This window comes from Pteronotus mesoamericanus, unplaced genomic scaffold (genome assembly GCF_021234165.1).
Source record: "Pteronotus mesoamericanus isolate MK-2021 breed Mesoamerican mustached bat unplaced genomic scaffold, CSHL_Meso_final scaffold_167, whole genome shotgun sequence".
NCBI classification, from domain to species: Eukaryota; Metazoa; Chordata; class Mammalia; order Chiroptera; family Mormoopidae; genus Pteronotus; species Pteronotus mesoamericanus.
Window position 1 is genome coordinate 29,893,442 of NW_026555308.1, and position 24,563 is coordinate 29,918,004.

The 24,563-nt window shown below is 43.5% G+C and overlaps 1 protein-coding gene across 1 annotated transcript in view; it reads right to left on the minus strand.

The window, feature by feature from the left end:
* Positions 1-23,406, minus strand: part of PRDM6 (PR/SET domain 6) — a 96,703-nt gene extending 73,297 nt beyond the window's left edge. The window contains exons 1-2 of the mRNA XM_054589323.1: positions 22,830-23,406; positions 13,591-13,898 (exon numbers count right to left, since the gene is read on the minus strand). Coding sequence (XP_054445298.1) covers positions 13,591-13,898; positions 22,830-23,406 — 885 coding nt within the window. The remainder of the gene's footprint in view (positions 1-13,590; positions 13,899-22,829) is intronic.
* Between the last annotated feature and the right edge of the window lie 1,157 nt (positions 23,407-24,563).

Below are 24,563 nucleotides of genomic sequence, written 5' to 3' on the forward strand. Positions count from 1 at the left end.
GGAGCGCCTTTCCTCCCAACCCCTGACTCCTGGGGTATTAGCCATTCACATCCCCGGGTTAAATTCCTCCTCTTTCCCCAATCTTCTTCCCAGCAAGAAGTCACCACTTTCTCCTGTGCGCCGAAAAAAGCAATTTTTTGCAGTTTCCAAGCGGAATTACTCATGGTCCTGCCGCTCAACAGTCTTGGAGGGTAGAGTTGGCCTTAGCCATCTCTGTGACCTGCAAGATGCCTCACGCAGAGTAGTTTCTCAATAAATGTGTGTGTGTCCAAATGCTGGGGAGTTTACATTTTCTGGGATAATAAATATGGAGCCCACAGTCCTAGAACACTAGGTGGACTAATCGTGTCAAGGGTCTGAGCTACAGGAGTCTGTGAAGCTCTGGCTGGGGCTGGGGGACCAAGGCTGTGTCCACCAGGAAGGAGAGCTCCCACCCAGGTCCAGAGGCCAGGCCAGCTGCATGGCAAAGTCTGCGGCAGGGCCTAGGGGCCCATAATATAATGGGAGTTCAGGTCTGGTAGTGGGAGGGCGCAGGCAGCATAGCTACAGCCTAGTTAAGAAAAAGACTCGGCAGCCCACAACACCTCCATGGAAATCCTACCTTTACTACATATGACCTTGGGCAAGTTACCTTACTTCTCTGTGCCTCCATCTGAAAAGTTTCTTCACCTGCAAAATGACTGCAGTATTCTTTACTTCATTGGGTTATTCTGAAGAATGAATTAACCCTACAAAGCTCTTTAGCAGAGTGCCTGGCACATGGTCTCAGCTTAATGGTGTTAGCTCTCATTATTGCTATCAGAGCAACAGTATTTATTAAGCGCCTTTTGTGTGCTAGACACTCTGTTAGTTGCTAGGATACAAATACATTAAAAAGCTGTTACAGTAACTCCAAAATGTTGGGCTCATTGGCCAAAAAGGACTATGAGAGCAGGGTAAGTTAAGGATAAAGAGACACCTATTTGAGGAGACGTGCGATGGGGGCAGTTAGTGAACTCAGCTTGAAACAATGTCTGGATATAAAAATGGAGATGTCCCACAGACAACTGAGGATATAGGATTTACGAGTGATCGGTGCAGGAAATGGGATCTGAGAGCTATACCTCTTAGGGAGCCACTGAAACAATAAGAACAGAGAAGTTGTCTGAGTGTGAGAAGGTAAGATGAGAAAACAGTCTGCCGCATGCTCAGAGACTGCCTTCTGTCGATGGCAGACATGGGAAGCCAAGGAGGAAAGCAGAAAAAGATCAGCAAATTGGCAGATAAATGCCCTGGCTGGTGTGGCTCAGTGGATTGAATTCTGGCCTCAAAGGTCGCTGGTTCGGTTCCCAGTCAGGGCACATGCCTGGGTTGCAGGCCAGGTCCCCAGTATGGGGTGTGTGAGAGGCAACCACACATTGATGTTTCTCTCCCTCTCTTTCTCCTTCCCTTCCTCTCTCTCTAAAAATAAATAAATAAAATCTTTTTTAAAAAATTGGCAGATAAAGTTGGCATGTGAAAAGTTTACAGACTGCAAGTCGCAAATGTCATCATGCAAGGAGCATAGATGGCCTTTCTGTATGATATAGGCCTGCCCAGAAGGGGCTGGCAGGAGAAATGGAGACAATTCTGCAGTCAGATGTAGCACTGGCAAGAGCTGAGGGAGTTAAGGTGTCTGCTCATGGTCACATAATGCAGACCCAGTGAGAGCTGGAACTCATGCCCTGTGAAGACTACCAAATGCTTTCCAGTTGGCCACCTCCTCCTGAAGCACGCCTTGATTATGGAGGGGCTAATTATACAATGCAGTTTACATGCAGTTTATAGCTTTCTGCCTTTTTGGCTGCTTCCTTGTACCTGGCCAGGTAAACTTCTGAAATACAAAAAAGACAAAAGTCACAGGAGTCAATTTTGCTGTTAGTTCTTTCAACTCATGTACATATGTATGTATCTACCTACCTACCTGCGGGGATTAGGTGATGATGGGTTGTAAGGAAAGAAATTGGAAATGCCCAGAGATTAGCCAAGGTGTAGCAGGAATAAAAGCAAGGTTGAGACTACAATTAACATACAAACAAGTCTAGACCAGGTATGAAACTGAAGCAGAAGAGAGGCCAGGTGAGATCAAGAGTAACCAAGACAAGGAAGAATTGGGAAGGGAAGCCAAGAACCACAGAAGGAAGGCAGGAAAAAAGGTAGAGCCTGGCATTTACTTCTTAAAAGTGTAGTTCTGGGACCACAAGAGACATCTGCTAAGAAAATAGATTCCTGAGCCTCTATGCAGTTCTACTGAATTAGAATCTTTTAGGGGCAGGTCCCAGCTTGAATTTTACTGACCTCCCCATGCCTTTATTTTAGAGTTTAAGAATTATTGAGCTTGCTCTGCCTGGCTGGCTCAGTGGATTGAGTGTCAGCCTGAGAACTGAAAGGCTGCCAGTTCAATTCCCAGTGAGGGCACATGCCCGGGTTGCAGGCTGGGTCCCCAGGTGAGGGTGTGCCAGAGGCAACCATCCGATGTATCTCTCACACATGAGCTGTTTCTCTCCCACTCTTTCTCCCTCTAAAAGTAAATTTAAAAAAAAAAAAGAATTACTGAGTTAGAGGGAAAAATCACAAAAAAATTAAGGTCTTTTTTTGAAATTGTGATAAAATACACAAAAACTTTATCATTTTAATCATTTTTTGTGTATTGTTTAATAGTGTTAAGTATATTCACACTGTTGTGCAACCAATCTCCAGAACACTTTCATCTTGCAAAACTGACACTTCATACCAATTATAGATTACTATTATTATACCCATTATTCCTACCATTTGTCTATTTAATAGCTTTGCTAAAGCTCAACTAGCTATCCTAGATTCGGAGCTGACGTGTTACCTTTGGAGTGTGGATATGATTGTACTCCACAGGTTTATGGGGCAGAGTATAAGCTGAATTGCTTATCAAATATTTTGAATATCACCCCTGCTTAGATTACCATCTAAGTAAAACTCCAGATACCATAATAGAAGTGATTACAATATTAAATATATATATGAGAAAAATATTAATTTTATTCTAAATTTTCCTTCTTTATGACATGCTTTGGTATTTACATTTATTTTTTTCATCTAAAATTTTCTAAATGCAGACTGTCACTTAGAATTCATGCTTTTTATGGGGTCAACATTAACACATATTCAGAATTTGTATAACTTGCTGTTACATTGGTGCTCAGTGGTACACATATAGCACACACTTTGTTTTAAAATTAATTAATTAATTTTTCCAGATACATTTGTCTCCGCCTTCCCCCAACCAATTTCCCTTGCCCCCTACCCCCTCTCCTTCCCTCAATTCTTCCCCACTTTGGTTTTGTCCATGAGTCCTTGCTATATGTTCCTTGACTTTCCCCTTCCCTTCCTTTTCCCCCACACACACCTTTTTTATGGACAGTGGCAAATGTGCCATTATGTTGACTTCTTGTCATTTTATATTTATTGACAAGCCACAATATGCTAGCTATTGAGACATTTTTCTATTCAGGATTCAATATCCAGTGTCAGACCTACCTAATGAATTGCTCCTGACTTGAGGTCCATGGTTGAAAGACCTTCACGTTTAGGGTGTCCTCGTGATCTTTCTTGATGTTATTAGTCATTCCCCTTACATTTTAATTTTGTAAGTCAGTTCTCTGTTGTGGGGATTAAGTGTGATTTCACTTACTGAATCATGTACATCTAGGAAATGTTCTCTAGGTGCCCAATATTTGTACTTCCCCTTGTTGCCCTCCACTAGAAATATAGTTTTAGAACTTAAAGTCATCCAGTGATATTCTTTTACATCAATGTTGTGTGGTATCCTTTAATACATATTTTTTCCTACTTATAAGCAGTGCTAAATAAACATGCATTTAAATATTATTTAAGTCTGATTTTGTGGTAATTAAATCCCAATTGGGTGCCATGGTCTACTGTGTATAGTCTTTCTTTTTAACAGACAAATAATGAGGTTCTTCATAAACTCTGTGCAGCAGTCCACTAAAAACTTAAAATTTACAATTAAAATCCCAATTGAAAAAGGGAAAGTCTCTTTTGCTACAAAAAAGTCATAAATAGTCTCTCTAATTTGCATAATTGTCTAATATGGCACTCTTTTATACATGGAAAGCATTTTGAAAAGATTTGATCTTTTTTTACTAATACCTTCATGCACAAAAAAAGGAAAAAAGAAATTTTCTCCTTCCTCTCTGAGGACCACTAAAATTTCCCTATAGACCCCAGAAAGACACTGGTCTTATTAAAGATGTGTGCTATAAAACATACAAAAATATCGGTAGAAGTGTTTCTATAATATCAGTAGGTTCTGCAGACTGTTAATGAAATTTCCCAACAGAAAAAGATACAGAGAGGGGAGAATGGGCCTAGACACAAAATCAAAATCTATTCATGGGTGAGCCAAATTTAAACATTTGCAGGAGATCCTATGAAAACAATCCCACTGATTGCTGCTTTTAAAATCTTTTGCAATATCAAGGAGACAGTGCAAATATCTTTTACCAATCTGTGACTCAATGAAATAAATGTGTATTATATTACTTAGTCATCTCTTTAAAGGCCATTATAAAAATCATCAACAATGGTACCACTCACTGGTTTATACTTTTATACAGTTTGAATTTCTTATGATGGGCATTAACTATTTTCAATAGAAAAGTTCATTTCCCACCACTATAAAGCTGAATAATTAGATTTTCCACTTCGTAGAGTATGCAGGTCAAATTTTAAATTTAATTGCAATAAATTGAAATTAAGCTTTCCTCAGTAGTCCAATATTTTCCAGGACATTCTTCCCCAGGAACTATTTGTGCATTGTTTTATATCACAAGTTAAGTTTAATATTAGTTTCAGACAAACACAACAGGTTGTAAAAACTGTACTCTACCCTACAACTTATTTATGGGTTATCTACCATTATGGAGTTTGCATGAATATCTGAGAATTTAACACTGTTACTTTTGTGATAAACACTAATGTTCCCAAGTGTGCTAACAACACTTAGGTCTTGGTGCTTTACAAGACACTGAAAACATGACTTGATTACATTTCATTTGATTTCAATTAAAAAGCACTTAAGAATTAGATTACACTGAATGTTTCTATAGAAAACACTTCATTATCTGAGGCAGCTTTAATTTAAAATGATCACAGAGAGTGAAAAACACTGTTCATTTTAATAAAATGGGCTTAATCCCATATCATTATTTCATAATTGCATGCAGTAGATTTTGGTTTATTAAATAAATGTACAAGGGCACTGGCAAAAATATCTATAATACTGAGTGCCTCATTCACAGTTCACCCAAGGCAAATCTAGTCCCATGGCTTTTGAGTCTTAACAGGAACCAGAAGTACTGCAGGGAAAAAAAAACCAGTAAAAATGAGAAGATAATATCAAGACAAATGAAAAATAATGTCTTTTCACTGAATTTTTGAGCAGTGAATTTTATAATCAATTAAAAATGAGAATGAATTTCTGAGCAACTATAATAAGCAAACATAGTCAAATAAAAATGTAAGGTGCCACTGAGCCACAGGACTTTCCGAAACATTTCTCCCTTTTAACTAAAAACTACTGTGAGATCAAATTATTACATATACACTTAGAAATCTAGACAAACTAAAAATTGTTGGCTTTTCCAAAAATGTTAAGCAATTTTCTAAAGCATCTTTATTTCTAAGCCCCAGTATGTATTAGAGATCTAAAAGTGGAAAATGATGATTAAAAACAAAATGATGATTAAAAGTAAATGCCTAAAGACAGTTATAAACTGTCTTTATAGACTGCATGACTAGTTTTCATTGGTTAGATCACTGTACACACATTTGGCATGCCCATCTCTGATATTTCAGGAATAAAGGTAACTTTGTGGTTTGTGGTTAGTGATTAAGTACCAAGTGAACTTGTTGTGTGTGTTCTTGTATAGGAAAACCTGCAGCATTTTGAGCTTTTCACATTTGTAACAATGTCTTTATTATGCCTTCCAGAATTAATTGACCTAAAATCCAGCAACTCCAAGATATATCTATTGGATAATTAGAACTCTAAGGACCAACAAATAAAACACATTATTGACTTTTAAATCTTCAATCAAACAAATATTTACAGCTGCAATTTGCAAAAATTATTTCCTTTTAAATTGGCATCGTCTCAAAATCTGTGCTACTGACCTAAAGCGTATTCAGGGTCAACACCCTCCTCCGAAGTTAAGAATAAAATATACAAACAGTGCTACGACTTTAGAACTACCCTCACAACCTGGGTGGGTCTCCTCTGGAGACAAATGAAACATCATAATTATAAGCTTCTTTGAAAGTCTGCCTGACCTTGAGACCAAGAGCAGCAGGGGGGATGAGGAATAGTGACTTCGTTTAGTGACCAGCAGCGATAGATATCAGAGAATGTGCTTGTTGTCAATGATTGTTGCTGAAATCTGTCTATACCACACTGGAACAATCAATTTTGTAAATGATTGCAATAATCAAGGAAATTGCCTAATTTATAAATCCTTGCATACAGCATCTTAATGGATTCTTCCATTTTAATGCTGATGCCTTCAGAGCTAAATGAATTGTTGTCCAGGCTGTCATTACACGAAATGATAAAAACATTCCGTCTGGTGGGGAAACCACATCTCATGGATATTCAGACCCTCAACCCATAATCACTCATTAGTGACTTCCAAGAAATTTTCACACTGCTAAGCCTTACGAAGAGCAAAAGAGCGGGCTTATTTGTGTCTGCACTTTCCTGTAAATCCCTGCTTTAGTTTTGGAATTTGAACAAATTACCTTCCACTGAACTGTAATGCACTGGATGTGTCCCCAGTTCTGACAGACCCATACTGTCATAGCTGTTCTTTTTCCCTTTCTGTCTAATGCTGGGCTATTTTTTTTTTTTTTTACTACGAAGCCTCAAAGTGAGCAGACTCAGCCACTCTCAACTTCCAGATCACAAAGCACATCAACATGGATGATTCTGGATGCACTGAAGCAAATGGGTGATGTTCCAACCCTGCGAACAGGTAAATCTAGAGACTGTACATGGAAACCGTGGCTGCACACTTAGCTCTTTCCCTAAGCCTGCCACACGTAGATTGCTCTTCTCAGTTAAATCTTGGCCAATTGATTTCAGCCAATAGTGTGCTGTCAGTACTTTACTTACTGCTCAATCTCACTAACCTGACATTTATGGTGCACTGATTGGCCTCTGTCAGTGGTGCTGGTTGTAAATTCACTTTGAAAAGCTTTGTGTTAACAGCCTTCAACCAGGCTCCAAGAAGAGTACGAACAGGCAGCCTGACAATTGCTCGACCTCCTGCCCTTATTACAGTGAGTAAATCAGGGTTTGAGCCATTAGGCTGGAGCCTGGGGCCTACACAAAAAGGATTGACATGACGAAAGGTCAACCTCTGTCACACATGTGTAACAATTTGGATAATGGAATTCTGTAACTTATCTGAGTGAGGTGGCAAATGCTTACAAGGAAAAGTATACTCTGCTCTGGCTTCTCTGGCTTTTATGCTAAGTAGTTATACCAGAGTCTGTATTTCTTGTGTAAATACACAAGGAATGTCTAAACTCATGAAGTCTTGGAGTGTATATGAGTCTTTAAAAGAAGAAAGAAAAAGAGCAAAGCAGTATCAAAGTGGTTCTATGCACAGCATTCTTTAAAACGGCAAAACACTTTTCCCACACTATCAACGTATCACATCCATCCTTTCAGAAAAGAGAATTTTGATATCATGAACATGAGTCCTCAGCTAAATAATAGGCCATTTTAATATTCAATTTGTAAAATCCATGATACTATACTACAACTCTATGTGATTTCTGGATAACACAACAAATTTACTCAAATACTTAGAACTGCCTTAATTGACACACTGAAATATAAACGCTCCCCTGCAGGTTTCTCAGGCCCAGCGTTATCCTAATCACATTTTCACCAGCTTACTTGCTGCTGTCCAGTAATTGGGGGTGGTGGGGAGAATTTCATCTGTCCAGGAATCTCTGAGATTCTGATTTGAATTTCTCTACCCCACACTTTTAAGTCAATGTGAAAAAAGAAAAAAATTATATGACATAAGAAAATATTCAGTTATGGGCCAAAAAATGCTTTGAATTATTTTCTTTACATGGACAAATGCTATCAATAAAAGAAGAAGTCTGTAAACAATAGATAAACTGAACTGACTAATGAGAAAAATAGTCCTACTGATATAGAACACATCATTCTTTATAAAGCATTTGCAACTAAAGCACTGTAGCGTCACATGCGTATCTGAATTAAACCTCACTAACATGAGAATTTCCAAATGGCAACTATAATTGTTTTAAAGCAGAGTCATTTTTGGACTTAGAAAATCAAGGTGGCACTATCCAGGGGAATGCCTAACTCAAACGGACCAGGACTTTAAATGGACTTTTTCAACGCTAATTATAAGTACTAAGTTTTTATTTGTAACACAATGCTGGAAACAATTCCAAGAGGTGGCAGATGGTTTTACAGTTTATGTAAAACTACGAAATGCTCACGCTCTATCAAATGGGCACCACTATAAAAGACATCTTCAAATCAAATGAGGCAAAATCAAAGAGATACACCAGCTGTTACCCTGCATAACCTAAAGCATAATAGTAACATCACTATGGTTTACTTTTTAGGAGAAATTATTTGGATTTAATAAAAATGACATATTCAAAACCAAGCTGACAAGCAATTTAGTATATTAAATGATAAATTACTAAGAAACACAATTTTTACTTCAATATAACTGTGACAGCCACATAATTCTATCCCCTGGTGTTTTGATGAGTCAAGTCAAAAGGAGCCAAAGTTTATAAAGCAAAATATAAAGTATGTAATTAAAGTACTATCACAGGAACAATTTTTAAATGATTTTAATTTAATTTAAAAATTATTTTAATCTAAAATAATTTTAAGTGTTTTTCAACAGGCAAATATATACAAATGGGTACGGTACAATAAATGGAATTGGGTCATTTACTGAGCCATATAAAATACATTTAAAATATAAAATCAATTCATTTTCTTCTAGTACCAATTACCTATGATGGTTTTGAAATATAAACATGTAGCAACGTGTAATATATTTTTAATATTGGTTTTCATTAATGTCTCTTGATCTAAGCTAAATGGTAATGATGAAAAATAGGCCATTCGCTTAAAAGCAAAACTCTTATTAAATCTAAAATATTATGGCACAAAATCAAACCATAAAAAGAACCATATTATGTTACTCCCCTTGAAAAATAATGAAAGTTTCCACATAGTACAAGTGAAAATGAGACACTCAAATTTACTCAGGCAAAGAGAAGACAGGTTCTGTAAAATTAAATCCCTTTCTAGTACCTTGACTATAATCCTAACAAGTCACTACATTATTTCAATTAGCAGAATAATTTTTTAAGGTAAAAATAAGTACAATTTATTTTGTCATTGTTGCTAAAATTTCTTGTCAAATCAGACTTTGAGTTGAAAGGCCTAAGTAATTCTAGCCTATCTTAAACTGTAACTTTATTTTAAACTTCCGTGTTTTATTCCAGTAGAATTTTAAGTATACACTGTGTGCATTCCTCAGGTCCAGTCATATTAAATTCTGATGTTAAGCAGAAAGGGAAAACCATGTGCAACTAGATTAATTTATCTCAAGGGAAAAGAGCACATTAATAATTGAGATAATGTTTTCATAAATGTTGGAATCAAATGTGCCTTTTCACTTCTTTATTAGAAAACACATTAGGATAATATTATCTCACTCTCATCAATAAGACCTAATTGCTGAGAAAGGCTATGTTTTCTTTGCAAAACATTCAGAAAGATTTTTCCCATTACGTCCAAAGAGCTAGAAATATATCATACATCCAAGTCTTCTTGGAATAAATGTATGTAAGCAAGGCAAGTGATTATTGAATCCACTCTGTAATGTTTTTGTTTTAAACTATCTGAATTCATTTTTTTTTGTAGGACACATTAAAATTCTGATTCAAAAAGAAATTGACCAAAAAGAAACTAATAATTTCACTTTTGGCTTATTAATCTCCTTAAACTACAAAACAATTACTTTTGCTTATTGCTAAAAAAAAACTCTTAAAACTTCTCATAAACACCCAAAAGAGTCAAAACACATTAAAGGTAACAGAATGACATTTAGCTTTCTTTAAATTGTTTCATATTTAAGAACCAGGATTATATACAAAGAAAATATTACTAAAACATGAAAGCACACTTATAAACCAAACAAGCTCTTCATAGCTGATGTATGTTAAATATTAAAAAGTCATTTTTCTACAAAGAAAACATAGCTTTTAATTATTAAACAAAAGGAATAGCTAAGGTGAATCTGATTTTTTTCTGTAATAAGCCTTCATGTGTATAATAAAGTACAACCATACTAAAAACAATGAACTGTAAACTGAAACAAAAATCCATCATCTACTTGGAAACAGTGACGGGAAAAGATTAGCAATCCATTTATTGTACTAAAATAAAGATAAGTAACCCTGGTAAGATCCATCAGGACTTGAGTATTGAACTCTAAATATAAAGACATTTCTTCATCAGCAAGTGACTCGAAAAAAAAAATGTGAAGAAGAAAAACGATTCCAGTTGACTTTTAAAATAAAATACTCATGATTCAACTGCTTCTAATTTTTTTTAAAGATCTGCTTTATGTCAATCTGATATTCTGGAAGATATCTAAAAGAGTATGTTTTTAAAATGGATAATTTTTACATGAGTCATTAAATAATTATTGCCAAAAGTTTCCTATACACCCACAGTGTATTCCAATTACTGATTCCTTCTAATAAAAATAATAAAATGATTTAAAATTTTTTCACAATTTAGGTTTGAAAGAATAAAATTTAAGGAACAATCCAACATTTAGAATCTTCAATTATAAATTTAACTTAATTCAAATAGTCACATTCCATAAAAATAATAAATCATAATGCTTAAAAGTAAACTCATATTTCATATCTTAAAAATAAGTACACTAATAAAAACTGAAACCTATTAAAGTGTTTTATCTTATGAATGGACATCGACTCTAAGTTACCTGGCCCCAGTCAGTTACATTTTATACGATCTCTCAGGAGACTGATCCATTTTACTATCCTTTCAATCTCCTAAATGTATGTTATTCCAACTGTTCTTACAGATGATAAAAAACAAAGAGACTGTCTTGAATTAGGAGAAGGGACCTGTAGATCACTGAAGCATACACCCAGCAACTTATTTTCATAACACAGAACTAATTCCATGTTCCACCCCCTCCCCCACAACACACTCAACTCACATACACAAACAACAGGTAAAACTTACTTTATGTCTAATGAAGTATCAGCAACAATAGCAAACACTCATTAAATTCCCCAGTCCCTTACTACAACAGAAGTTAAACTTCATTAAGTACAAGTAAAGATATAAAATAAAGGCTCCATGTTTTTAGTGTTAATATGTAGCATTCATATTCTGTATGTGTAGTGGTCTCCTGACGACATCTCAATCATCCAAAGCCATTTTGGGGGGGGGGACGACCCATGATAAACAATAGGATTTTCTTCACGTTTATGGCTTTGTCCCCTAGCACTCTAACCTCAGGTCATCACAGGGCAATAGTGTTCAGGTTTAACAGTTTCAGATAGAGCAAATCTGTACCACTGAACAATTGCTTTAATATTTCCTCAGAAAAGTATTGGCAGATCTTTAACTGTATGGTGTTAGACTTCCTAATAATACCACTGGAACATGAAAACTGCCTAGAAGTGTTTTCTAAACTTTAAACCACATTGGAGGTTACAACTAATTAGTCAGAAACAAAAACCAACTGGGAAATATTTCAAAACCAGACGCTTTGACTATGTCTCACTTGTCATTTTTTTCTATCTGAAAGCTCTAACTTGTAACCTGTCTCTATGTACCAAGCCATTTTCTCCTGCCCTCTTTTCCTATAAAAATGTGTTTAAAAAAGGAAAAGGAAACTTTTGGTAAAATAAGTATGCCCAACATCTTTTTTCCTCACTCAAGACTCCGTTCTAGAAAGACTAAAAATGTATAATTTTCCAACAATAGTTTTGGAGTGAAATGGAATCTGGGAGCCAGGCACAGGGCACCAGCGATAACCGTAGGATACGTAGCCCACACATACCCGGTAGGGTACGCAGCCCACCTGCCCCTTGTAGTCATCTTGGGCTGTTCAGCTGTGAGCTCATACACTTAGCTCCTCCCCCATCAAAGGAGGCTTTGCAGACACAGGCCTCCATACCCCACTGTCCATAGATAGTCACATAAAGGTTCTGGAGACCTGGTCTGTTTTTCACAACACAGTATCTCCAGGGCCTAACATAGTGCTGGGCAGAATGAGTGCTTGGCAAAAACAGGAGTGGACTATTGAGTCCCATGAGTTTTAGTTAGTGAATATGAGGCAGCTCACAGTGAAAATGATCATCTTGACAGGCCACTGAGCCAAGTGTGAGGGGCAAGCTGCTGCAGAGATGAGCCATTAGTGCAGCCCTGAGGTCCATGCCAACTTGGCTGCTGGCATTTCAGAAACCTTCCTTCCTGGCTATTCCCGCTCCATGGTATTGCCCAGCCTCGGTCAGGTTTACATATTGCCCTTAGAGGTAAGACCTCCAGGATCTTGTATTTCATAAATAACTTCATAAGTCGGAGATAGCTAACGAGTGGGGGAATTACCTACTGGCTTAACGGTCTGTCTTTTCCAGAGTGGATCTCAATAATCAACCATGAAGTTTGGGAGAGAGCTCAGGTTAACATTTTTCAAAGAGGTGGTTTATTTTTAAATAATAGTGTCAGCTAAGATTGTGTTATTGAAGCATTTTCATTAATTGGATTATACCAAAGTGCTCAAAGTTTTCCTGTTTTGGTTTTCTGTCTTCTTGAAGAGTGCCTTGATGTACCGCAAAGTACAACAGAGAACCAGAATTTATGATTTCTGAGTCACAACACTATAATTTGCTTACTGCAGGAATTTTGAAAGTTATGAACAAAACATGTTGCAGTCTCTCAGGTTCAGTGTTTACAAAATTGTTTTTATCTGACAAAACGAGCCTGCCTCTCTTTCCCCCTATTTTTGCTTATGTTCCTTCTTGCCCAGTGCACACAAACATATTGGAAGAGCTTAAAACGGGACACAAAGTCCACCTAGCTCACACCCTTAAGGCCCAGGCGCCTCTGCTCCATCCCCTCAGCTGGTTTCTCTTTTTCTCAAGATCCCTGGAAATAAAAGATCAAATCTATTCCAGCTGGAACAGAGGGTCCTTAAGGTGATTCCACTTTCAAAAACCTGCAGACCCTGTCTTCCTGGCTGGGTTGCTGTTGCGTCAGGTGGGGCTCTGCACCCCTTTAATACAGGCGGTGCAGACACCGGTATTAGCATGACCCGAGAAATCTTTTCTCCCCTACTGCTCTCTAGGAAACGATGGAGGCTCGCTCTCCCCGAAGTTGCCACCCTCCAACAGCCAGGCTCTTCGCCGGCCAAAGCTCTGGCTCGGGGGCAAGGTGCTCGGCGGCGGGCAACTTACCTCCCAGAGATGCTGCGTGTTTCTTACGGCGCCGGCCTGCACTTTCTCTGGGGGCAGGAGTACGCCCTGGAAGGGCCCAATCCAGGTGCCCTGCTGGATCCTCTGCGCCGCGCAAATGCCGTATGCCAAGCCGGGCACGGTGCTCGTGCACAGGCACACCTCCCGCGGCAGGTCTCGCAGCCACTCCGGCAGCTCCGGCGGGGGCGCGGCGGCCGCGGCGCTACCGGTGCTCACCAGCCGGCGCAGCGAGTGCAGCGGCCCGTGCATGGGGCACTCTCCGTGGCGGTTGTCTGCGCACATATCGCAACCTGCCGGAGACACGCGGGAGGGAGGGGAGGAAAAGGTTAACTCCGCAGCTCCGGTGGCCCATCCTCGGGAAAACCCCCAAGACAGCAGCATCCCCGCCCCCGGTCAGTCACCTGCAAAGGAGGTGTCGCCGCGAGGGCGCTGAGGCTACTGGGAGTAGGAGGAGAGGTGAACCCCAACCGCTCCCTTGGAGTTCGCTGCACCCAAACGCGCCTGGTAGAAGGTCGGGACCCGGGAGCCCCCAAAAGCCTGGGTACGGATGACGCTGTAGTCTCCGCTGAACCAACGGCTCGAGGCTTCTCTTCCCAGTTTCTCTCTCTCCCTCTTCCCTTTGCCTCTAGTTCCCTCTGATCTTCTCCCCTGTTCCCGCGGATTCTCTATCGGGTGTTTCAAAGGGCGTTTGTCGTTGTACCATGAAGAAAGCCCGTCTCTTGCCAACCTGATTATCTTGGAGAGTTTCTGCATTGGTTGCTTGGATATATTTGGGCTGCCTCTTTTTATAATTATAGAAGTTACTTTAAAAATCACCAGAGCAGGTGGGCGATCTGTCTGTTGGGGAGCGCCATTCACACTCCTCTGGACCCACGCGCCTGAGAGGCCCCAGGGCCCCAACCCGAAGGCAGAGCCGGAGCCCCAGACACGCCACCCAGGGAGCCCCGGGCGTCCCGACAGTGCCCGCTCTGGGCAGTTCAGCCAGGTGGGGACTGATGGGAAAGCGGGGGCTGTTCTGGGGGTTTAGGACTGTCTATGTTTTCGTGCCGGCTCTTCCCAGATGCCAAAAAGAAACGAACAGCAAATTTAATGATCGGAGTAACGGCTCTTTAATGATCAGGATAATGGTTCACTGGAGAGGGCCCCAACTCCTGCCTAGGCCGTGGATTCCCCAGGCTAAATGCTATCATCTTGCATTATAAAGTGAGAGTTGTGAAGCTGCCTCTCTCCGACGTTCCCCAGAGCATCCAGAGCTCGAAGGGACCCCCCCACCCCCTCCCGGCTGGGCTGTAGAAACCCGGTGTCCTCCGACTCAAACTCGAGGTTAGAGGCCAGACGGCCGCGGGAAGCAGGGCCTGGGCGACCGCGCTGTCGGATCGCAGCGCCCTCCGGGTTATTAATGGGCCTGGCGGAGCCGCTGCGTCTGCGCTCGGGCCCGGCAAACCTGCTTGGGGAAGACAGCCTCGGCGCCCGCCGGCGCAACCTGGCCTCCCTGGCCCAACCTCCTGGGGAGCAGTGGCGCCCCGGAGCAACGGAGCTCTGTGGCACCGGGCCTGATAGAGAGCAAGTCCCGACAGGGGGAGATGGCCAGAGCTGGGCAGGGGCGGACGCGCCGGGCCAGTGCTGGGTGGGGGTCGCCCTTGGGGCCTCCCTGTGCCCAGCCTTGGTCAAGCCAGTCCTGGTGGATCTCCCAGGGTGCAGCCTCTTCATGCTGAAACACACAAAATGCCCAAGGAACTTGTGACAAAGTGAGTTACTGAAGAATCTTAAAGGAACGCCTAATCAAAACACACAGCATTATGAACAAACCCTCTTTTTGCCATTTGCTTCACAGTCAGCTCAGGGTTGACCATGTGAGCATCCTGTCTCAGGGAAGGGCTCCAGCCGGCAGCGCCTCTTCTGGGTCAGCCACTCCTCATGCCTCCCAGGAGAGCTCAGGGAATCAGGGGGCCTTCTGACTGCAGCTTCTTGGAGGCGTCCCCAGGCCTCTCAAGTGAAAAGCAGCAACCTGTTTCTGCAGGTAGTGAAGTGTCTATGCCTCTGGACCTTCATCCCACAAAGCCCCCTCTTCCAGCAACACAAACTAATGTAAAAACTGTGCCTGACTCTGCTTTTGACCTTAGGGCATAGATGGAATGTATTCTCACCCTTTTCTACACGTCAAGTCAACCCTTCCAGAACACACACAATTCACACACCCTCTCAAGCTTCTGATTGTGAAAATAAAAACTTCAAGATAAGCAGGGAATGGAAAGAAAGACAAAAACTCATAATTACCCAGCGCAAATTATGTGCCAGGCATCTATCTTGACCCAATCACCGTATTATCTAAGGGTCATGATTCCCATTTTGCAGGTGATGTGACTGAGGCTCCATGAACAATGTAACTTGACCATGGACCAGAAATCAGAAGTTGGTAGAGAAAGATTCACAGTCACATTTGCCTGACTCCAAAGCCTCCAACTCAAGAGATCCAGAAAGACTAGGAAGAGCTGGGAATTATTTATATCCATCATAACTCAATCAAAAGAATTGAAATATTTCACTGAAGTCACTATTTGGGGGCCACAAAAATTGTTACAGCATGGCTGAACTACAGAGTTTTCTCTTGTTCTTTCCCACACTCTTGACTTGGGGGTTAAAGTAAGAGAATAAATTTGAAAGTAAATAGATAATGCCCATAATTTTGAATTATAGTGCCTTTCAGCACCTTAGCAAAAATAGCTTACAACAAATGACAATAAGCAAAGGCAATATGCCCATAAAAATAAATCACCCCAGGTTTTTGATTAACTGACTGTCCCTTTCTGGTTGGCTCAATAAAACAAAGGGTGAGAAGCAAAAGCAGTTCAGTATTCACTTCCCTAACAGTACATACCAGAGATTCTGTCAAGTTTCAACATTTCCATAACATGGAACGTCACCCCAACTATATCAGGAATAAAATAAGGAACAAAAGTACCAACCTCAGCCACCACCCCCACAGCCAGCAAGCACATTTTTGGTATTTGTTATTAATGATAACACTATGGCTAGGCCTTTCTCTAAGAAGTTCTCTAAAGTTCTCTTCAACTTGTTTCATTTCTCTCCACAAGATATTGAAAAAACCTAGCGGCAGAGTGAAAAGTTGAGGTTTTCCCAATATTTAGAAGACTACATGCATATTAGGTCCACAGCAGAGTAGGCAAAGCCAATCTGCTTTAATTAGTCCACCCAACATGAATCTTCCTAATTTATAAACCACTTTGTGCTATATCAAAATACTCTGTCAGAAAAGTTGACCAATTACATCAAAATACATGTTATATCCTAACATTACTGTTTTTTAATACACAAAGCTATGCCACTGAAACCATTTGGCTTCTGAAATATGTCTTGGAGTTCCATAGAAGCTTGAGGATATTTAAAACAAGTAACTGATTACTTGGGGTTGACAAATGTGGCACAAGTAGACAAACATCCTAGCAGAGTGTTTTCTAGACAGCAAGCCATAAACACCTACATGAAAAGGTTTGAGGGAGAGTGGGCTAGATGCCCAAACTACACACACATATATATAATACATATATTACACAGAGCATTGCATGCCAAGCAATACATAATACAAGTCTATTTGTATTCATAAAGAAGAGGCAAATAAATATTCCTACTTTCCCTTAAAATCAGGGTAAGTTTTTATACAAGTTCATAATTATTATTCAAAAAAGGGTTTTCTGTATCTGTGAGAAATATGATATTATCCAAGCAAGCGAGATACTTTGAAATGCTATTTTAGCAGCAGGGCATATAAGAAAATCTGGTCCCTTTTCTATCATGAATAAATCTGCTGATGTCCCTGTTTATGGGTCCCTTAATAAGGGGAGGAGGAATCATTAAGTTATAGACTCAGTCGCCTACTACTTCAGTAGGCCAGGCCAAGCAGAGTGAAGAGCAGACTTTCACTCTTCATTTCATAGCTTTATATTGTTTGAATGTTTGTACAAGTGCATGTATTAATTTTGTAATTGAAAACAGATCTATTTTAAGAAAAAGGGGACAAAACAGGCCATGGTGGGGTTTTTGTTTGTTTGTTTTGTTTTGTTTTTTTCCCTTCCTGGTATTTTCGTTAGTCCATCTAGGAAAGGTGAAATATAAACCGTTTCAGGGCGGTTTTGGTGTCCGGAGAGACCAACAGCTATGTGCGAGCACAGGCGGAGCTTGGACGCACGGGAAGCACCAGGCTCCAGCGTGCCTCCCCCAGCCGTCGCCAGCCCTCTCTGTCTTCTGGGAAGGGAACCAAGGAGCAGCTGAAAAAGCCTGCCTCCCTGCCTAGGCAGAGGTAACCGCAGGGCTATAAATCCCCCCCAGCCACCCCTGAGGTCGCAACCCTCAGTCTCGCAGGCCGAGCCCGGCAAGGCTAGGGCCCATCGATCGCTGCCCACTGACGCTGCCCCAGGAGTGCCGCCTGCTGGCAGCGCGTCCTGTGCTCCGTGCATGGGCAACAGACGTATGGGCTGCTGCATGGATGGGGGCTGGCCGTTGGGGCAGAGGGCAGGCAGAGCTAGATAGCTAGGAACCTCCGGCAACCAGGGTTCACACCCCCACCCCACCCCCGACGCCCTTGCCCACGCCCCGCTCTCTTGCTTCAGCCAGCACTTCCCCCTAGTCCTTCCGGCGCTACTGGCTGGAAGGGGTGGCGAAACAGTGACCAGGCAGGCTGCCGGTTGGAGGCCCCCCAACGCAGTCTGCATTTTGAAGGCCTGACCCCCTTCCTGCCAGCATAGGGATTTCTTGCAAGGCCAAATGTGGCCCCCGCCACAGAAATCCGAAGACTCCCACTACGCCTCACCACCCACCAGGCCTTCTCTTTCCACTTTGCAGGGGTCTTCTAGGCTCCTCCGATAGGGTCTAGAAGCAGATGCAGACGTGGATGACTTAGCCCAGACACCGGGAAAGGGAGCCGATTGCGGTCGCGGCCCACCGAAGGTCCAGCTGGTGCAAAACCTTCTAGGGCTTTCCCTAGGCGAGTTTAAAGCTCCTGGTCAGTCTCAGAGGCGTGGGTTGTTCATACTCGTAGTGGCTGCCGGCTGGACCCCGGGGGGCCAAGGAGAAGAGACAAAAGAGGGAGAAAATAAAGAGGAAGGGAGGAAATGAGTATTTTATTTGCCTCCTGATGACTGTATTAAAAAATTAAATGGGAGTGCCTGCGTGTGCGGGTGAGAGAATATTGCATGGAGATAAACCTTGCCGGGCCTGCCCCTGCGAAGCCGCCATATACAATACAATGCAGAGATGATGAATAGGAGGCCCAAGAGAGATCGAAGCGGGTCTGGGCTGGCTCCACTCGCTCCTACAAAACTATAGGGCAATTAATTGTGGCTTGTCCCCTCATCCTTCATCTCCTGGTGGCACATATCGATGGAGATTACTGCTGATGGACCATTTTATCACCTTAAATAAACAGTCGCCACCTCTTCTAACCTCAATCTAATATATGGCTCTATGTTCAGTTTCAGGGCGCTAGATAACGAATGATGTAAAATAACTAAATCATGTGTGTTATGGGATGAGGCTGGGCCTGCACACAAAAAGAGAAAAATAGAACAACACGAAAGCCCACACACTGACGCCCAGCCTCCCACCCACCAGGGACCAGGTCTGAAGTTGGAGTCACTAGCTGGCCACTGGCAGCTGGGTGTGCCTCCGTGGCAGGAAAGCCTGCTGGTGGGTGACTGGGCCCGGGAGCTTCCCAAACAGGACTTGTGTTTTCCAATTGGGTGAGAAGAGAGTACAGAATGTCAGAAAATATTCACTCTCCTTTATCTTTTTCAAAATAGTGCTGGGCCTAGATTGTTTTCCTTCCCTTGGCCACCCTCCCCAAACTCTTGGAAAGGGTGGTGCTACCAATGGGAATGCCTCGGGGCCCTTGCTGTTTCTAGTGCTCTTGCGCAGAGCTCCCCTAATCCAGGAGGACGCAGACACCTTCAGCTGGGCAATTTGCAAAATGTCCGGACACCCGGCAGAGAGACTGGGTGGGGGCTTAGTTCTAATCTGTGTCCAGGTACAGGGCAGGAAGAGCTTCACCAAAAGGTATGAAAATCTAATTGGCTCAACCTTTTGGGTACAATCACAAATGCCAGGCATGCCCATGGCCCCTGCTTACTACCTTCCCAAAGTAGTGACAGTGTCTCAAACAACACACCAAAACCCAGAAGGGGCCACTGCCACAGAGACCGGGGAATCAATGGCTTCAGGCAACCCAGCAACAATGAGGGCAGTAATACAACAAGAAAAAGAAATGGCCCCATCCCCCAATTATATTACACACTGCCCCCACCCCCGACTTTAAAAAGATGAAAGAAGAGAGAGCTAAACACTCAGAGCTTCAGTGGAAAGTGTACTTCAATCATAGACTAAATTGAACACATGGAGTTAGATAACAGAAATACTGTAACGGAAACAGCTCACTCAGCTAGCTTATATGGTTTCTGCTGTTTTAAAATCTTTTCTTGGGAAAGAGAGCTACAAGACCTTTTGCTATGGCATTTGCCATAGATGCCAATAAAGTTTCAAGGTAAGACTACTGTTACTGATTCACAAGTGTTACTGGGTTGCTGATCCTAAGCAAAAAGTTACTCTTGTGTAGGGAATAGAAAGTGAGGAGGCCCCATTCTCTGCCTTGTAGAAAAAAGAGAAAATGACTCAATACTAAGTAACAAAATGAAACAATGCTAATGGTCTCTTCACAGAGTTCTTTTAAAGGAAGATAGCAAAAGACTGAAAGGAAAACTAGGGAAATCTACATGTCTTAAAATAATAGGTGCTTCCCTTCTGCCTGCTTCTCACCACCCCTCCCCCTGGAAAAATACAACCTGGGAAGGGGGAGAGCTCTGCCTAGGGAAACAGTGTCCCATGCTTTTCTGACTTCTTCTGAGTCCTAGTTGGATTAAACTCAATGGCTCCATACTTCATCTTTGTAAAATATATCCCAGAGTTTCAAATGAGCGTCTGTGCTTGCTGAGAGAAGTTCCTGGAAGAATGGGAGACGTGGTCCCTCAGCATTACACAGAACTACCCCTGCTTTCTATTTTCTTTCTCAATTGCCCTTTAATTAGCGAGCAACTAAAGTGTAACTCTAATAGGACAATATGACTTCCTTTCCCCTCTGTCTTTTCTCCTGCACTTTACATATTGAAGTAATCAATTGGACTCAAAAAGAGACACCAAAAAAACTAACATGATAGAAATAATTTAAATAAATCATACTTCATTTCCTCTAGCCAGAGGAAAAAAGTTACCTAGGCAATAAACTGGTTCAAAGAGCTATATACTAATTAGGAGTCTATCCTAATTCTTTCTCTGATCAGTCTAGGGTTTTCTCCGGTGAGAATATATTGAATTTCAAGACTGTACTGTAAACAGCACAGGAATCTCAACACACAGCCCGGGGTTCGGGGGGCACTATTGGTGGCGTTTCCAGCACTGGTTTCATTCAGAAGAGAAACTGCAAGTTTGATAAAACACTCTCATCCCACAGTGACTATACTTACATTTAGTAAGAAATGTCTTTTTTCAAAGCATTTATCTTTTTTATTTCACGTTTTAAAGAACTGCTTTGAAAGCAGCATATTCAAGAAATTCAGTAGGACATAAGTATTTTTTGAAATCCATTAAGAGAATATAATTTTTAAAACTTTTCTGAAGCTCTGAAATACAAGCGACTTCTCAATTGCCAAATAAATTTGAGTGGAAACCTTCATTTTAATTAAACCAGTATTTACCGTCAGATTCTAGAAAGGAAAATAAGTAAATTTAACTGCTCTTTTTGTTAGTAATAATTATCCCTATTAGAACAATTATTTCCCATCATTATGAAAAGATTAAGACAACTTAACCACTAGGCTCATGCACAGTTTTTTCATCAAAGTAATGAATTTGGGAGTCCTTCAAAAAACTATAACCTGGAGATATTTTGCTTTTACAACGAATTAAAAAGTTCACAGAGTGGTAAACAAGCTGCAAGAAGAAACTTATTCAAAATAAAATAATAAGACATGTTTATGATCCTCACACAGAAACTAGATGAAGTAATGAGAGGAAGAAAATGGGGAGTGAATGATCTTACAAATCCTGTACTGCTTTCACCCTCTTTCAACCTGATTTAATGTTCTCTCCACAAGTTTCTGCAAGTGTAGTTAGCACTTAACCCAACACATCAGGTGTAAACATATCATAATTTTTTAAATTACCAAGTAGAATCGGATATAAAGCAATACATGTTCTTGGTCTTCATCGAGAGTCTTGCTTCAAAACCTTGGGATGACCGTTTGAAATTATGAATACAGGAATCAAAGCTGGAGGAGACCTAACGTTTAATTAGGCATTTGCTATTTATTTAGGGGACAAGGAGAAGAGACTTCTTAAACTAAATTATTGTCATCCAATTTTTTCAAATAACTAAACCATCAAGCATGGCTACAGATTGCGAACGTTTACAGAGTCAAGGGTGCAAGGAGAATGTGGGATCCGCAGGGAACAACCCTATCCTGAACATGGAAAATTTTTCACTAAGTAACTGGCTCTCTCTCTCTCTCTATCTCTCTTTCTCTCCCTCTCCCTCTCTTCCAAATAAATGGTAGACCTAAGAGTAATCCCTGCCTGCAGGGAGAAACTAACCCAATTATCAACCAAGACTCTTACTCCCGCGAGGCCGGGCTAGCCAGCGGCTCCCGGCCGTTCCCCCAGACAACCCCGCAGCCCGAAACTGAACTGACGCAGTTAACTCCAGAAGTAAGGTAGAGACGAGGAACAAGCCCTGGAATCCACGTTCCCCAGAAATTCTGAGCCCCTATTTGTCCGTGCTCTGGCTAGGCCGGTCCTCTCTCGGGACTCTCCATCGAGCGCTAAGTAGCCGACCTTCCTGGGGCGCTGTCCCGCGGGAGCGCGGAGATGCGAAAGCCCCGGCCTGCGAGCGACTCAGGTCCTACATACTTGGGGCTGCGAAACAGAGGGTGAGGAGAGGCTACGAGGTAACCCCTAGGTGACACCCGGCCACCCCAATCGTTCTCCTTCCTTCTCTAACGCCGAAAACTTTTGTCACTGTGTTCTGGGTGGTGCGGGGCCCGCTGCCTGGACCAGTCCACCACCCGGGGTCCCTCTCGTCCGACCTGCCTCCCAGACGGGCGCGCGCCCTGGACGGCGCCAGCGCCACAGGAGAGAGCGCGCGGGCTGCGGCTACGTACGGTTGTTGGGGTCGCTGGTGTGCTGGTTGAGGGGGATGATCTCCATGCGCTGCTGGCCGTACAGGTAATAGTCCAGCTCCTCCGCGCTGCAGCGGAAGCGCGGGGCACCGCGGCCATCCCCACCGCTGCCGCACTTGGAGGGCCCCGGGACCGAGGCGGCGCCGAGACACAGGTCCTTGGGGGGCAGCGGCTCCGCGGCGACGGCGGCGGCCAGAGGCGCAAACACCGGGAGCTGTGCCACGGGCAAGGCCGAGAGACCCGCCAGCGCGGCGGCGGCAGCGGCACAGGAGGAGGCAGAGGAGGCCGAGGTGGAGGAGGAAGCCGGAGTGGAGGAGGAGGAGGAGGAGGAGAGCGAGGCGGGCCGCGGGCGCAGGCTGTCCGGCGGAGGCTCAGCGCGCTCAGGGGGTGGCGGCGGCGGCGGCTGGAGAGGCTGCGGCGCGCCCAGGGGACCCGCGGCACCACCGCCCTTGAGCGGGCCGCCGCCGCCGCCGTGAGGGAAGAGTTGCTGCCAGTGCTGCAGATAGGCTGGGTCCACTTTGAGGAAGGCCGAGCCGCCGGGGTCTCCAGGCTTCAGCATGTCCGACGCCTCGCGCTGGGGGCAGAGGGCAGAGAGGAGGGTGCGTGTGAGCCGGGCCCAGGCCCTGGTGCAAGAGGGACAGGCAGGACGGCCGGGGAAACCCTGGAGCGGGAGCCACAGCCTTTGGCTTTGCCAGCGGCAGCCCGGTTCAGCGGCTCCTTCCTTCCAACTCCTCTGGGGCGCAAAGTTTACTCTGAAGCCGCCGCGCCGCGCAGTAGGAGCTGTGTTCACGCCGCCTGGCCTCGCAGTCCAAAGCGCCAAGCTACCACCCTGCACGAAGCCCAGAGAAAAGGCGCTTCCCCACGGAACTGGGCTGCACGACGCAGCCCCCGCCCTCAGCCAGCGCCCGGAGCCGACCCCAGCCGGAGTGGCGCAGCCCCTGAGTCGCGCTGGCCGCCGGCGCTAGGAGGCGGGTCAGTCTCGCCCCCCGCCCCCAGCCCGGGACCTCCAGCCTCCTATCCTGTGGGCGCGAGACACTCAGCCCCAGAGGAGCATCGCCTTACCTGAAAAGTCGGAGCCGCCGGCGGCGGTGTGTGCGTACGTGTGTCTCTAGGAGTGTGCGGGAGCGTGGGCACCCCAGGTGCGCTACATGTCTCTGGCAGCGCAGGAGGAGAGGCTTAGAGATTCGGCTAGGGGTACGCAGGCCCGCGGAGGACGGGAAAGCAGTTCGGCCGAGAGCGCGGGGGCGCGGCAGGACCCGGGTGCGGGACAGGATAGCGGTCGGTTGTTCCGATTGCCCGCAGCTGCGTCCCGGCTCCTCGACTCCACTCTGGCAGCCTCCTGGCTGGACACGTGGGTTTTACGACAGCACAAAATACAGAGCGTGTGTGTGTGTGCGTGTGTGCGTGTGTGCGTGTGTGTGTGTGTGTGTGTGTGTGTGTGAGAGAGAGAGAGAGAGAGAGAGAGAGAAATGTGGGGGGTGGGGGGGATGCCAGAGGCAGGCCAGAAGAACCAAGGGGAGGGGAGAGGAAAGAAGGAAGTTCTAACTCGGCTGGATCCACAAACTGCCCGTGCGCCTCTCCTGCAGAAATATCTCCTTCGCCGTCCCACCCCCGACTTTTATTTTGGCGTGACGTCTCCCGCGCGCCTGTTGTCTCTTTCTGCCCATGATGTATCTTTTCTAGGTACTGTCTCGCTGCCCTGACCCAGAAAGCAGT